We start from the raw sequence: 16,667 nt of genomic DNA, 5'->3' as shown, positions 1-16,667 counted from the left end.
CCCCTTATTACACAACAGTTGCATAAATAACTATTTTATATGAATAGCGCTGCTTACGATAACAACTAAGCATTAGAGCACACCTTGTTATATTATGTATAGTCATCAATATGCAAACGGTACTTTTGATTGTTCTATTCGAAAGAATTAATCTTTGGCTTTACTGCAGACGTGTATGGCCATTGGGGCAGTAAAGTCCTCGAATGGCGACCACGTACCGGAAGACGCAGTGTTGATAGGCCCCCACAAGATGGACCGAAAATCTGGTCAAGATTGCCGGAATACGTTGAATGAGGGCAGCGCAGGACCGATCGTCGTGGATATCTTTGGGGGAGGCCTTTCTCCTGACGTCTGTGGACGTCTTCCGGCTGATGATGATGACTGCCGGCCTTTAATATGCCACAAATGTATGGATTAATACACGTGGGATTTTCTGCTTGTTCTAGAGGTTTCTTAAGTAATCGATGTCAGCGTGTCGCTTACGACAGGTCATATCATTTAAACCATTATTTGTAGGGCAAAGGAAACATTGGGTAACTTGTATGCGAAAGAGTTGTGAATGAAACAGACGAAAAAGTATGGGATGCACAAGCGGGATTTAGAAAGGGAATGGGATGTACGGATCAGGTCTTTTCCTTGCTGTACATAGCCGAAAAGTTTTTGGCAAAAAACAAGAAGGTCTATTGCGCGTTCGTGGATCTAGAAAAGGCCTATGATAGAGTGGTGAGGAATGAATTTTGGTCAGCATTGTCCAGGAACGGTGTTAGCAATGTCCTCATACGAGCATTGCAATCTCTTTATAGGGATTCCAGTGCTTGTGTAAGGTTAAACGGGGCATACACTGAATGGTTTAATATTGAAAACGGTGTTAGACAGGGACGTGTAGCGTCACCGTGGCTGTTTAATCTGTTCATAAACAATTGCTTGACAGATTTAAAAGAGAATGAAAGTGGGTTGAAAATGAATGAGTTACTCATTAAATGTTTTCTCTATGCTGATGAGAGAGATGAAAAATTTTAACAGGTGAATGAGTTTGTATATCTGGGTTCTAAATTTATATATTGAAAGAAGAGTGAATGCAGGAAACATGGTGAATGGAGCTTTGCACTCCTTTATGATCAGGCAGAAGGTGTCTAATAAGGCTCGTTTGGCTGTGCATGAGGGCTTGTTGGTTTCAACACTCGTATACGGAAGTGAAAGTTGGGTATGACAGAAGAACAACGCTCCTGTGATTCCTCTGGTGTTGCAAGAGATTGTGGGCGGCGGTGATCACTTAACAACAGGTGACCCGTACGCTCGTTTGTCCTCCTATTCCATAAAAAAAAATAAACATGAAAGCAGAATAAATGCAGTTGAGATGAGAGCGTTGAGAAGTATGATAGGAGTTAAACTGAGTGACAGGATAAGAAATAGTGAGATAAGGAAACGTTGTGAAAGAAGATGTTGTGACAAAAATTGAGAAAGGTATGCTGAGATGGTTTGGCCATGTCGAGAGAATGAATGAAGAACGATTTACGAAGAAAGTGTATAAGGCCAGTGTGAATGAACTAGGCGGACGTTTCGAGATCAACTCAGGGACGTCTTGAAAAAACGCCAGGTCAAGAGTACCCTAAACCGAAGAGCATGTATGAAAGGAATAATGAAAGTAGACGAAGCGAAACAAGTATGTAAGGATCGTAGCTAGTGGAAAGAAGTGGTCTCTGCCTACCCCTACGGGAAAGAGGCTTGATTATATGTATGTATGTAAAGGAAACATATAAGGCTAGACGACGCTAGTCTTCAGCTCCTATATAGCTTGGAACGATCACTTTCAGGTAAACTTGGGTAGTTTGTGCCTTGTTATCAGGTGCAAAGCAGCATGCTGGAAAGTCAAAATACATTTTTAAAAGTGTTGCTAAGTAAGTAAATTGCTAAGAAGTGTCTCAACAAGATCTAAGATCGTGTCTTAATACACTTTGGCTAAAGTCTTGACTCCTTTTTTCATAAAAATGAAGCTATGTGACTCCTTGATAAGACAACCCTCACCATACTATGACTGACGCAGAATGAGGATCACATTGAACTTTTCCGACTACTGGAGCTTTTTTGAAACTATGAGCGTACACTTTCTTATTTTTCTTGTTGAAGTGCTCATAGATTGTGAACATTTTTTTCATGAGTGAAATTTCTGAACTTTTTACTGCGTAGTGGGACAATAATCGGGACAAAAGGTTTTGATAAAGCTACTCTTTAACTGTAGATGTTGATAGTACGATATACGAATATGCTACCGTTATCAAGTTTTTGAAGTATCTATATTGACTGACAGCTCCATACCTACTTTGTTTGAGGCAATCACTGCAAGTTTGTTTTCTTAACTATCCTATTCAATTGTTGCGACACATTATTAACCTCAAGAAATAATATGTGAAATAGCGGAATATGATCGAATTTTCTAACATTATAAACGCGTACAAAAATTTGAATATTTATGCGTTGCTTTACTTTCGCAATTCTAATTAATACTAAATCACTACTAGCTTGCTGGTGGTCTAGTTTCTGTCTGTTTGCTTATAATCGTCATCGTGATACTACATAATCCATATGAATTTAGCCCCTATTTCATCCATTAAATTTAGATGCCCATACATCTCTTTTTAAGGGTCCCATTCCCAAAGGGAAGTCATTATGAAGAATGTTCAATCCATCACAATAAATAATTGTAATACATGAAAAGGGATTCTATACTAGAATTTTAATCTTAACCATATTTTGTGTAGAGTTTGTGTTATCTACCTACTTCTCAGGCAGTACTGTCACCCTACGCATTGAGATAGTGCATGTATGCTGTAGTATGCCGGTTTGAAGAGGGTACGTGCTTGACATTACAGTTACTATATTACACAAATTCGCAAGGTGATAGCAGCACGGTAGTAGCACGCCAATGCAATACTACCTCAATCACACCAAAAAAATCATCTCAGACGTAGCGTAACGTCTTTTGTTTACACATCATCTCGTGTGACAACTTAGTACTATTATAGGCAGATAATGCTGCATATCAAGAGGTGGATAATCTGCTCGTTTTTTACTATACTCCATAGAGTCCGACTTGGTCTATCTCTGTTTTAGTAGAAACATATCTATTCATAAACATAGTAAAAATATTCAATAATAATAAACTTGAACTAAAAATCTGATTGGGTGGTATTCCTCTCTAAGGACAATCAAACTGTAACTTGTGGTCTTTCCAGATCGATACAATTTAGATACGTTTAAAAAAAGCGCGTAGATATAACTTAAAAGCCAGGAATGCTCTTTTGACTCCTCTGGTTGTACTCATTACACATAACCGAATTTTGAAATAAAATATACCTTTTAAGAAATCTTTAAAAATAATGCACACTGAGTCAAAAAAATATTAAATAAACTAAGCTGGAGTTTATAACTTGCGCCATACAACGAGTTGGTTGAGAGTGAAGTTCGACAAGCGATTGATCGTCCTGTGCATTAATTGTTGCTGTCTGAACTTATCCACCTAACTCGCTACAAATTTTATATATCTCCAATTGTTTGGCGTGCGCTACACCTACCTACTATCTGTTACCTTTTTTTACGTAAAGTTATGAATAAAGTTATTGATCATAAGTAAAGTTTGATCAGTAACTTTAATACGAAACTAAAATTCAATACAAATCTAACCTAACCCGCTACATCTGATATATAAATGAATTGCTGTTCGTTAGTCTCGCTAAAACTCGAGAATGGCTGGACCGATTTGGCTAATTTTGATCTTGAATTATTTGTGGAAGTACAGGGAAGGTTTAAAAGGCGAATAAATTAGAAAATGCTCGGAATTAAATAAAAACAACATATTGTTTTTCCTTTGATGTGTCCCCCGTCGAATTTATTTACGCAACGGTTAGACAGTTCTGCTGTGAAACAATTTCATTACAGCGCATTTTTACGAAGCAATTCTTGATGTTATGATATATTATTGACAAATTCATAAAAAAACATTATTTTATTTATTACATACAGAACAACGTCTGTCGGGACAGCTAGTCTTAATATATATATTTCTTTTGTGCGTCTGTTTTAACTCAACTCCTCCTAAACGGCTGGACCGATTTTTATGAAACTTTCTGTGTGTCTTCAGGTGGATTCGCGAATGGTTTGGATTCACAATTGAACTACCTCCTAAACGGCTGGGCCGATTTTGCTGATTTTTTTGTGTGTTCCAGTGAATTTGAGATTGGTTTAGATTCTCAATTCCGTCCAGATAATATAATTCTTCTGCTCATGTGTATGTTAGTGAACGCTTCCTAATTTTTCAAATTTAAGAAATGTGTATAGGACAACGTCTGTCGGGTCCACTGGTATTTTATATATCTCCAAATGTTTCGCAGGCGGTAGGTATAGAATCTACCTATTAGCTATTACCTTTATTTAACTAAAGTTATGAATAAACTTATTGATCATAAGTAAAATTTTATTAATAACTTTAATACTAAACAAAAATTCAATACATACCTACTGGATTTCTGGTGGTCCTCCACACTGCGGTTTTCAAGTAATTTTCTGCCAGGAACTTGAAAATTTCGGCGCTCCTCTGATTTCTCTAGTATTGCAGGAGAATGTTGGCAGCGCGGTGATCACTTAAAATCAGGAGTCCCACACGCTCGTTTGTTCTTAAAGTAAACAATCATCTATCCAATGGAAACAAACTGCATTAACAATAATATCAATTTCGTCGCCGTGAGCAGAAAGTAGCAACGTTACCATTTTGAAAGGCCAAACCTAATTTCCGACCGAGTTGTGTTTCAGTCGTGTCAACTGTCAAATTTATACGTAGCCTAGACAACTCCTAAAAGTGGGATCGTGACAATGCACCCCCCTTACCGGTTACCCATCGCGTCGTCTCCACTCCAAATGAAAGAAAAAGAAGGCTGAAGCCACAACCTGAGAGTTGAAGAAAGCATACAAGATTTTATAACGATACGTCACTCGAACGGTAAGCTCAGTTGGCACTATCTTTAACAGTAGGTATTGATATACAACACGTTCCAGACAAGCAACAAATTAGAGGTGTTGCTTGATTAAACGCAAAAGAGTCCTTCATTTGTCGCGGTAGTTTTGGAGATTTTCATATAGCCCGGACTATGAAAATTTATTGCGAATAAAATCCAACTTTTCCGTTACGTTATGCGTTATGTTCATGCGCAATGTATCTTGCGCAGCTCTGTGTCAAGAATGACTTCCACTGGCAGCGAATGTTAATTTAATTAAATTATATATACCAGTGGGAGGCTCCTTTGTACAGGATGCCGGCCATATTATGGATACCACAACGGCGCCTTTATTGTGTTTCGGTCTGAGGGGCGCCGTAGCTAGTGAAATTACTGGGCGAATGAGACTTAACATCTTGTATCGAGATGACGAGCGTAATTGTTGCGCCGCTCAAAATTGTTGGGTATTTCAAGAATCCTTAATGGCACTGCATTGTTGTGGGCAGGGCGTATAAATTACCAACAGCTGAACGTCCTGCTAGTCTCTTCCCTTATTTTCATTAAATTTCGTACATACATTCACATTTTATATTCGTAGGTAAATTGCATTACACTTGAAATATGTCATTTTTCTTACAGCTCGTTCGGAAGGCAGATTTCCTTCGAGAAGAACGAGCAACAAACTCTAAGGTTGCTCTTTTCAAAACAGAATGGTACTACAGCTTTTTATTTTCAATTAAATTTTTCGAAACATTTCAATTACAATATATGCAAAGTGGTGCAACAAAATACCTACACAAACGTCAATTACTAAATGCTTATAAATTATTATTATTATTATCAACCTTATACGAGTAAGTCAAAAAATGTAAATTAATAAGTAAAAACATAGTACAATACAGTTTTTTTTAATGAAAATAAGGGACGAGACGAGCAGGACGTTCAGATGATGGTGATACGTCCTACCCATTACAATGCAGTGCCGCTCAGGAGTCTTGAAAAACCCAAAAACTCTGAGCGGCACTACAATTGCGCTCGTCACCTTGAGACATAAGATGTTAAGTCTCATTTGCCAAGTAATTTCACTAGCTACGGCGCCCTTCACACCGAAACACAGTAATGTTTACACATTACTGCTTCACGGCAGAAATAGGCGACGTTGTGGTACCCATAATCTAGCCGGCTTCCTGTGTAAAGGAGCCTCCCACTGGTTAAACACAATACAGTTTACAGAATTTTTACAGTTTCAAATGCTGTAATAGTTTGGTTTATAGAAATATCGCTGCACATGGTCAAATACTTTAGACAAATATGGCTCTACTTTAAAATAAATATTATATACAAGCAACGGCACTTTTGTATTTTTATTACCTACTAGCAATGCCCCACGGTTTCACTCGTTACATACATTATTAACCATGATGGTAACATAATTTAAATGAACACGCATAGTAACACGTCACCCCATTAAAAAGAATAAAAAACTTATGTTTAATGAAAAAGAAAACTTTTTATTCTTTAAATAAACTAATACAACACTCTTCTTGAGATCAATAAGTAACTAAATGGAATTAGATTAAAAAAAAATGTTTTATGGGCACTTAAAGACAATTAATACAAATTTCCACACGATGCTTCAATACCTGTAAAATACTTTTTTAATTACTAATATCTTACATTCCCTTCAAAAGATATAACGAATTTAAAATTGTCAATATAAAGAAAATAATTCAATAATAAAATAATAACTAAGTGAAATAAAACTTTTATATTAAAAATAAATATATAGTCCGGTTTAGTAGACTTTCTACTACCACGAGATCGGTATCTACGCGAGTGAAACAGCGACGCATTGCTAGTTATAAATAAATCTAAACATTTATTCAAAACAAAACAATGATTATAATTAATAATTAATACTTAAGATAATAACATGAAGTAAAAAGTGTGTGTGTACTTATGTATGCACGCAAGTTATACTTCTTTGGCCTAACAAAGCAAAAATCCTTCAAGTTATTTTTTACGCGTGATATTCTACGTTTGTAGAAAGAACAATATTGTAAAAATCTTGCAACGATGGCTGTGTTAAATAAATATTAAATAACGAATTTGGCTGTACGGGCTTGAACCCTTTGCCTATCCAAGTAATGGACGAAAAACCAAAAAAATAAATTACGAATGTCGCAAACGTCAGAAAATTTTAGGAACCAACTTCACCCTGTTACTTTTGTGTTACAGTGATGCGCGCGCATTTTAAAATTTCACTCTCGTCATATTTTCATATTGCGCCTAAAGAAGTATAACTTCAGAAACTATTAGGTACTAATAATTAGGCGTTTTACGAAATAGCTGCCAGTTCTTGGGTTTCCTGTATTTACCCTATTGAGGCGCTTAGTACTTTGTATGTTCTCAGCCCCCAGAAAGGTAGCATTTATGTATTTTGTGTATATTGGAATAAATAACAGAAGAACCACATGAAATATTTTCAACCTACTATCACCACTACATTATTATATTATAAATCTGTAACATTTTATTAAGAAAAAGTAAGTAAGTTTGAAATACTTAGACAAATTGTAATAATGTGAAAATAAGGAAAAATCGTAGCCAATGTGGTCATGCAAAACGTTGCTGTTAGAAATAGCAAGGCGTTATATTTCATACTTCTATCAAATTCAGCTTGATCTTAGCCGAGGCGAACAAATTTTTTATATAATTAAACACATTGTTCTCGTTATTTCCTCTGAATTGAGAGTTGAACATGGCCACCTATATATATATTAATATATATAATGAAAGTGGTCTTTATCTGAGGCTCTTTCAAGCCTAAACCACTGATCGTATCGACATGAAACTACCGCCATTCGATGCGAAATTTATCCTAGATGGAGGTCTACTTGCAAAATCGACAACGATACATTCGGAACGAAACGATAATACTCCGAATATATCGCAACTACCCTACTCTAACAAATGTTCGAATTCCTTATCGTTTATCGTAACCATAGACTAATGTTTTGATTTTTTTTACTATGTTTGTGTGATTGAATTATGTGCACACCCTGATAAACTAAATATTATCGTGCTATGTCGCTGTTAAGTGTCAAATGTCAAAACATAGTTTAGACGCATAGGACCATACCAGACTCTGCTCCACCAATTTTCATCATTTATGCAAAATGTACATATTCAAAAATTATGTAATGAATATAATATGACTATTTAAAATTGAATAAATAATACAAACTTGCGAATAAAAAAATGTAAAAAAAGAAACTCAGCCCTTCACGTCAACTTCCTATTTGTCAGGTGGTCATTTGCATTACTTTCTACGGATAAACGATCAATTAAACAACTTAAATTACTTGGAAGTAAAAAAAATCTGTCGAATATGTAATTATTGTTTAAATATTTGGCGTATGTTTATTTATAATAATATATACCAAAAGACTCGAGAAATTGATTCCACAATCATAATAAAAGCACAACTACAAATTGAAACGATAATAGCAACGACAGCCTAGAAGGTGTGGAGGGCCTACCAACACTTCGTCCTCACACCGGTACGTGGTCGCCATTTAAAGACTTTAACTATCTACTGCCCTAACGGTCATCTGTCTGATAAGCTATGTACCCAAATAGGTTGGATGAGGACAGCACAGAACTGAACGTCATGGAGATCTTTGGGAGAGAGTCTTCTGACGTGAAATTATGGCGAAAATTTAAATGCATCATAAAAACAGTTTTTAATAAGAAATAAGGACGAGACGAGCAAAACTATCATCAGATTGATTGAACCCAAATTCTAAGCGGCATCATAACTGCGCTCGTCACTTACGATATAAGATGTTAAGTCTCGTTTACCTAGTAATTTCAAAGCTACGACGCCTTTGAGACCGAAACACAATAATGCTTACACATTACTGCTTCACGGCAGAAAGATGCACGGAGGAGTTCCCATATTAAAAAAAAACGAAGGTACCTTACTTACTAACAGATTGGTAACTCAATCAGTGTACCTACCAACATCTTTTCTGTTCCTAACCCATTGCTCAAAATATTAAGTAGGTACATCTGTAATCTGTATATTTATATTGAACACTTCATTAAAAAATAAAAACAAAGAAACCGCCAGCAGTCTCACAAACAAACACATATGCGGGTAGTTTCGTCTTAAATTGATTAGTTATGTATTTGTTCAATAAAGATTTCAACGCGCTCAAGTTACCTACTAGGTATACTTAGCTGTAATGGTATACAGTTTACATGACACCTGTACATGAATTGATTATTAATATTATGGTCTACGTTTCGTTTTTAAAATGAAACTTCATTTACTTATAAGCACCACTTTACATCATAAAGCAGAGGCTATGCATAAAACTAAAACTTGAAATAACAGCTTATTACAATAAGCGACTGCAATCAAAGAAGCATTATTCAACATCTCAAGTTTAACAATATTAAAGCCATTTAACTGCTTCATTAACTCAAAACGTTCACAATTGAAGATCGATACTCGATTATTTTATAACTCGAATAAAAACAGTATAATAGAGAGGCGGGGTATAGCGTAAATATCAGTTTGATGCTCGGTTTGATTCGCTTCACGCAGCCGCCTAAAGGCGGGGCTTGGATGCGGCGAGTTCGTCGTAGAGGGGGCGCTGTTGTGCCCGAGTCGTCAACTCGTCACATTACTCCGTGCGAGCCGTCGCGGTTGTCGTATCGTATTCAGTACAGTGCGTTGAATTGTATGTACCGTGCGTGAGTGACTCTGTGAGCACGTGCCCTGTCGGCGAGTTGGTCATCTCGTGGCTTCTAAAACCGCCAAGATTCGGGTGAAGAATCGTGACCCGGTGCCGGCGTATGCCATGGCCGACGCCGACCGCGATTCGGATTTAGGCGACGATAGCCCAATCGTAAGTATTTGCACGTTTATATTATGTTTGCCTTCGTTACCATAGCAATGTCTGACATGTGCCTTTAAGATATCTGTTTTAATGCAATCAACTAATGAGAAGTTAAAGTTATTTGTAATTTTAGTTTTCAATGACTCACAATGACCAAATTGATTGCAATACTTTAGTGCTTAGATCAATTAACAATTAAGCATGAAGAATCACTCAACTTGTTGCATTTTATCGTCTGATATTTTCAAAGTATTTCGCTTAACTATGCAGCATCACAGTAGGTAGGTATATCGTCGATAATTAATATATTATAATTATTAATACATATAATTCAACAGAAAACCCTGTTAAAATTGTAGCTTTTCGCATCTCTTCTTCCTCCTAAACTTACCTACTTCCTTTGTCAAATAGGTACCATGAAAAAATTTCATTGAAAAAATATATGTTATATAATAATTTTGAACTTTATAAATGTATTCTTCCTTGCAAAACGTTGTACTTATTTGATAAAAAAAATTACTTGACCATTAGCATTTTAAACAATAACAGGAGTCACAGAAAAGTACCTACCTACTGTTTCTCATTCGATATTTGTATGAAATGTGTGAAATCACCATTAGGTGATCAATTAAGTTTGAAAATAAGCTTAGCAAAGGCTTTTTCAGAAGTAAAAAATGTGTGTTTTAACTATAGTACCAACTAGACTCACCAAAAAGTGTTCTATGATATGACTGTAGGTGTTATAACATAAGCTTTGAACTTTATTGAGGACCTGTCAAAAATGTCATTAGTCGTTATTTTTTGGCACTGCACAGTGCATTGCCTATGCGTATTCAGCCAATTAAGCAATTTATTAATAATTGATTTCTTGGTTTACCATTTTTAAAACGCCTGATCATAAAGTGGGCTGGACTATACGTCGCGACTGATCTACTAGGATTCATATAAGAAATCACAGATATTTAAAAAAATTAACCCAGGTTAGTTGTCAGTAAGATCATGGTATGTTATTTGGCTGTCGGGTTAGTTTTGCTTTCTTATTTTAGTAGTCATTTGTAATTTTAATTGTTAAGCAATTAAATTAGACAAAATATGTCAAACAGTATATATGGTATATGTATCTACTACATAATATCAGATGTTATTCATTTTATCATCACTATCAATACCTACATAGGCTAGTATTAGGTACGCATCTCATTACCTAATTAGTTATATTACCTACATATATTACTTTTGCCAGTTTTTGTTATGACCATTATTGTATGTTTATAATAAGAATATAATTATTGTTATTTATACTTTATTGATTGCTGCATAGCTATCATCAAATTGACATTTTTTGGCACTGGACAGTAGGTATGCGCATTCAGCCAAAAATGACAATTGGTGGACATTTTGAATATTTGCTGCGTGACTGGACTTGTCATGAAGATAGATAAACAATTATCTATTATCCATGGAATATAGAATTACTATACGTACAAAATATACCGTTCTTAAACAATTAAGTGTTTTGGAAACGGATTAATATGACATTATTAGGGAGCTCTTTGCAAAGCGTTAGTAGAAATTATCAACTTCATTAGAAACCATGTACCTACCATCTAAGTATAATATATTCAAGTAATAACTTGAACAGTCACAATACGATACTCAAAATAAAATAGTTACTACCTGATAATGGGCCCATTTATACCTCGAATCTTCTAGAACACAGAAATTCAATAAATGTTTTGTTAATGACGCACATTTTGACACGCGCAAAAAATTCAATTGTTTTGGTGATAGCGTCCGACTTCGGACCTTTTTGAATACAGTTATAACAGATTATAATGACTTACCTTTCACTTACCTGACAGAGAAACTAATACAGACTAAAAATAAATATTTTTTATCTGTCGTTATGAGCTTATTATTACATTATACGTTTTATAAATATACCTAGGTATTTGGTTTATGTGAAATTCTGTAAATAACAATATTTTTTCTCTAAAACATTATCTTAAACAGTGCTTAACTAGGTATAAATTTATTTATCATAAAACTAGAGCCCTGCGGTTTCTTCCGCGGTTTTTTTTTAAGATTATGCCATAAAATAGGTAGAGGATAACGTTGCAATGATTATCAGGCAAATGAGTGTAACGGTCACTTTATTGTAAGTAATATCGTTGCCCATACTCTTAAGCCAGTAAAGATTCTTCCTTTTCATCTAGGAATTAATGAGCCAATAATCGGTTATGTGTGTACCTTAATTTAGCTGTTTTTGAGTAAATAATATCGGAATCTAAAACGTAATACTTAAATGATCAATGTCTATCTATATTAATCATGAATATTAAAATTTCTCTCATTAGCTCCAAAATGCGTTCGATGTGAAACACTATGCAAAAAATCAAATGTAAAAACATATTAAATATGGTTCTGGCACATGTGCGCCTACAAGCTCTGCCGGCTTTCAGAAAATGGCGCCGATATGATTATTAATAACAAAATTTTGTCCCTTATTTTATAACGCGGGATGAAAAGAAGACCCTTTCCACATCTGTGTCGGCTTAACGTTCAGTCGTATTGTTTATTTAGCGGAAACATTGCTTTTATTTCATTCATTTGTCATTAAATTTTGGGCGTCAAACTTTTATTTTAAAATACTGTTTTAGGTGCCTAGTCTGGAGACATTAAGAATTAATTCATTATGTTTAAATTGCTGTTAGATTAGTCTGTTTTTATTATAAAAACCTTCAAATTAATATTAAAGAGAAAAGCGTTATGCTTTATTGTTCTTAGTGTGATAAAATGAAGATTAAAGTATGTTAGACAACCGATAAAAACAGGCCAGGAATACTAGTTTAGTGTGCGTGATAAGCTACGTCTTACACTCGCGATTTGTATGACACTTTGTGTTAGTGTGCGTGAATTGCTCAAAATAGAGGTTAGTTCTAAACTTAATTTTTTCGACGTTTTCACTGCTGTCATTGTCTATTTAGGCGTATAAATGACCTAAAACCTACGGTTATCACAGACAAAAAATGAGTTAACTGACGTTTTGAAAGATATATTTATCTTAGGTATTACAACTTTATTCCGAAGCACCTTGCCTGTTCTGAGGAATACATAGTGCAAAGACTTATGAGAAGTATAAAATGATGTATTCCAGGAATAACTTAGGATTTTAATGATCTAACGGAGCTAAATCTGACGTCTTCATTATAATTCACCTGCATACGATCGTTAGCCGGCTATTTCGATCTAGTCACTTTATAATCTATGCGAGTTAATCATTTATTCAGTGATGTGTCAAACGCTGGTGACATCTGAGAGGAGGCCACAGAATACGCACGATTTATTATCCCCACTCAGCGTATAGAGCCACAGATTAATTAATCAAAGCTAGCTGTCACTCAATCCACAATCGACTAAACATAGCTCGTATTTGAGAGCTCGCTTCCTTTTCCTGTCGACACGGTGACGTTTCATTAGATTAAAATAATTGGCGATTCGGTTGCTTTTTAAGTGGAAGTTAATTCTGAGTTTTTTTTAATCTGAGTAGTCACTGATGTTGTATAAAAAATAAGCCTTTATTATTACTGCTAACTTAATTTTTCTTATAAGTAAATAAAACTTAAATTAACTTAATTAGTCTTTCGACAATGGCCTCCTCTAAGTACTTCCACGTTTTTCGGTGTTGTATATTGGTATTTAAAGCAGTTAGAAGTAGTATTATTTATTCTTGAATTCAAGCAAAATAGCATCTTCTTCATAGTAATGTAACTGGAATAGTTATCATAACATTAGAAGATCTAAAAAACTTAAGTACCTATATAGGGTCTTGCCAGCGCTTAATATCCTTGCAACCTAAGTGACCCAGGATCTAATAAATCATGCCTGATAAAGTGAATTAAATCAGTCCCGTTGAAATAAAGATGATACAGAATTAACCGTACTATAAAAAAAAAATTAGGGACATTTTTCGCATGCAGAATTTCCAAGTTGAATGATAGGATTTATTTGACTGATAGTTTCGAAAAATTTTGGCAAAGAGAATATCAATGGTTATATTTAACACTGAACCCAAACAGATGTAAAAAAACATAACATACGAATGTGCCTTGTTAAATTTTGAAACTCGGAAGGGGTGTGACGTGTGACGCTGTCAAAAATTCAGCAGGTGTAGGTTTCTTACCTGATCGCGTGCGCATTGCCTTCTGTATACAGCCATGAGATTTGATATTGATACCACAGACAAAAAATACCACAATTCTTTATTCAAATTTGATTGCTATTGTTAGTTTTTTTCTTTATCTGTGGCCGTGTATTTTGATCGGGTGATTGCCTTTGTCAAATGATTTGCATACAAATAAAATGGCTGACTAGTCAGATTCACCTTTGTCACCGATCTTTACACAGCAATCGAAGGCGATCCTTAACTCTCATTGATATTCAATAATATCTGTTGTAAATAAAGGCTAATATTAAATATTTATAGAGGAAAGGTTGTCAGGGTTCAGCATAAACCCGCTTCGCGTTGTAAGATCAATGTCGACATGCGTAGAACAGAGTAAAAGTACCTAATATTATTCATCTGGCAAAAGTACATAATTATATTTTTATGGTGGAGGAGGACAAACGAGCGTACGGGCCACCTGATGTTGAGTGGTCACAGCCGCCTACATTCTCTTGTAACGCCTGAGGAATCACAGGAGCATTGCCGGCCTTTTAGAAAGGTGTACGTGCTTTTTTTGAAGGTACCCATGGCGTAACGTTTTGGAAACACCGCATAAGGAAGTTCACGCCACAGCTTGGTTGTACGTGGAAGAAAGTTCCTTGAAATCAGCACTGTGGAGGAACCCCACACATCCAGATAGTGGGGATGATATCTTACTTTGTGGTGAGTCGTGCGAAGTTGAAATTCGGCGGCAGGAATCAATGAAACAGTTTTTCGCAACACTCCCCATGATAAATGCGGTAGAACATTTCCAAGTAAGTCAGATGTGACTAGCGATGCTAGTGTAAGTGGATCTGGCCTGTTCCATCAGCCATTTTCCAAAACTAACCTTAAGCAATCTTCTCCCATACCACGTCTATCAAGACCATAACTCCATCTGTGATGAGGTAGATATTCTGAAAGATTCGTTATCTGCGTTTTAAATAAGGTTACGAGATTGTTAGGCGCTAAATAACTTATGTACGTTTTATTTCTTTTGAAATTCGCATTTATCTTGATTTGGTCTTCTATGTTTTATTTGATATTATTGTGTTCTTGGTGTCACGAAAGTAAAGACTGTGCATGTTATGACATAAGGTGTCATAATATGCAATAAATTTAAATTGGGCTGTTTACGCACTTAGCCTCCAGATTGGACTTAAACCGGATTTATGTCTGTTTGTCGTCTTACTTAAACCAGCCCCGACCCTTCCAGGAGTCTAGCAGCCTTATCATATTACTTCAGGCATCAGGAGCGATGCTGATGATCGGAGGATTTGTACCCATTGTTCTACCACACTCCTGCACTCAATATGCACGTGTTCTGGCGTTTTTTTTACTTTATGAAAATAAGGGCCGAGACGAGCAGGACGTTCAGCTGATGGTAATTGATACGCCTTTCCCAGTACAATGCAGTGCCGCTCAGGATTCTTGAAAAACCTAAAAATTCTGAGTGGCATTACAATTGCGCTTCGTCACCTTGAGACATAAGTTGTTCACTGGCTACGGCGCCCTTTAGACCGAAATACAGTAATGTTTACTCATTACTGCTTCAAGGCAGAAATAGGCGCCGTTGTGGTAGTCATATATGGTAACCAGCCGTCATCCTGTTCAAAGGAGCCCCCCACTGGTTCCCTCTGCCTCCATCCATAAACAGAGACTGTCTGTAACACCTTTGATAGATAGATGCTTGTTTACGGCCGTTTTGAATAACGTATCTATCCTTAGTTTAACTTACTAGAGGTAGATAAATCTATCCTTTTACGCTTACCTACATTTCAATAACCTATTGACAGATAGCATTGGACTATAACTGTATTGGACATAACTATGGATAGATAAGATATTGTCATTAAAAGGTGACAGCAGTGTATCCGTAAGTTAAACTAAGGGTAGATAGTTTATTGAAATATATGTTAACACCAGGAACATAAGCTTATAATGCCTACTACTCGGCTAAGTCGAGTTAGCAAGTCTTTTGTGGGGCGATGTATATGCTTTTACAACAGGATCCCAGAAAATGTTCAAAATAAAAGTATTACGTTATTCAAAATAATTGTTAAAAAACGTTTGCGTGGTAAAGGTTACTATAACATAAATGACTTTCTTAATGATACCACAGATTGGGAATGGAGCGACCGCCCTCAGGCTATTAAATAATAAGTTTTATTGTACAATGTTACTTTAATTGTACAACATATTTTTTGATGAAAAAAAAAGCCCGCTGAGTTTGTTGCGCCCGTTCTTCTCAGGCCTGAGGCTTTCATTTTGGAATGGGTGGTAGTTTTCTTTTTTGACTTTCAATAAGTGATGTCACATCCTATTTTGAATAAAAATATTTGAATTTGAACCGGTGACAACACCTAAAGTATTTTTATTTTGCCTATTTTGGCCCTGTGTGTAGTCTGATCAGTTTGCGGGCAAACCTCTTTGATGACACCGGAATTGCATTCTTTGTTTGCCTGCATCCTTTGCTGTTTATCCATTCAATTCAAATCCAATGATATAGCCTTATTAAGATATCTTTATAAATCTGTCGCTCTGTCTGTAATTACTTTTAACTTT

At 35.7% G+C, this 16,667-nt stretch overlaps 2 protein-coding genes across 3 annotated transcripts in view; both read left to right on the top strand.

Annotated features, from left to right (window-relative positions):
- The window catches only part of LOC126977843 (peptidyl-prolyl cis-trans isomerase FKBP8), a 323,871-nt gene that overhangs the window by 63,075 nt on the left and 244,129 nt on the right, over positions 1 to 16,667 (top strand). The window lies entirely within an intron of this gene.
- The window catches only part of LOC126977836 (protein dead ringer), a 199,790-nt gene continuing 192,797 nt past the window's right edge, over positions 9,675 to 16,667 (top strand). For both annotated transcript variants that reach the window (XM_050826463.1, XM_050826462.1), the window contains exon 1: positions 9,675 to 9,907. In XM_050826463.1, coding sequence (XP_050682420.1) covers positions 9,860 to 9,907 — 48 coding nt within the window. In that variant the 5' untranslated portion in view covers positions 9,675 to 9,859. The remainder of the gene's footprint in view (positions 9,908 to 16,667) is intronic.

Source organism: Leptidea sinapis, chromosome 46, assembly GCF_905404315.1.
Source record: "Leptidea sinapis chromosome 46, ilLepSina1.1, whole genome shotgun sequence".
Classification (NCBI taxonomy): Eukaryota; Metazoa; Arthropoda; class Insecta; order Lepidoptera; family Pieridae; genus Leptidea; species Leptidea sinapis.
The sequence above is the reverse complement of the archived record's forward strand: the minus strand, read 5'-3'. Positions and strand labels throughout refer to the sequence as shown.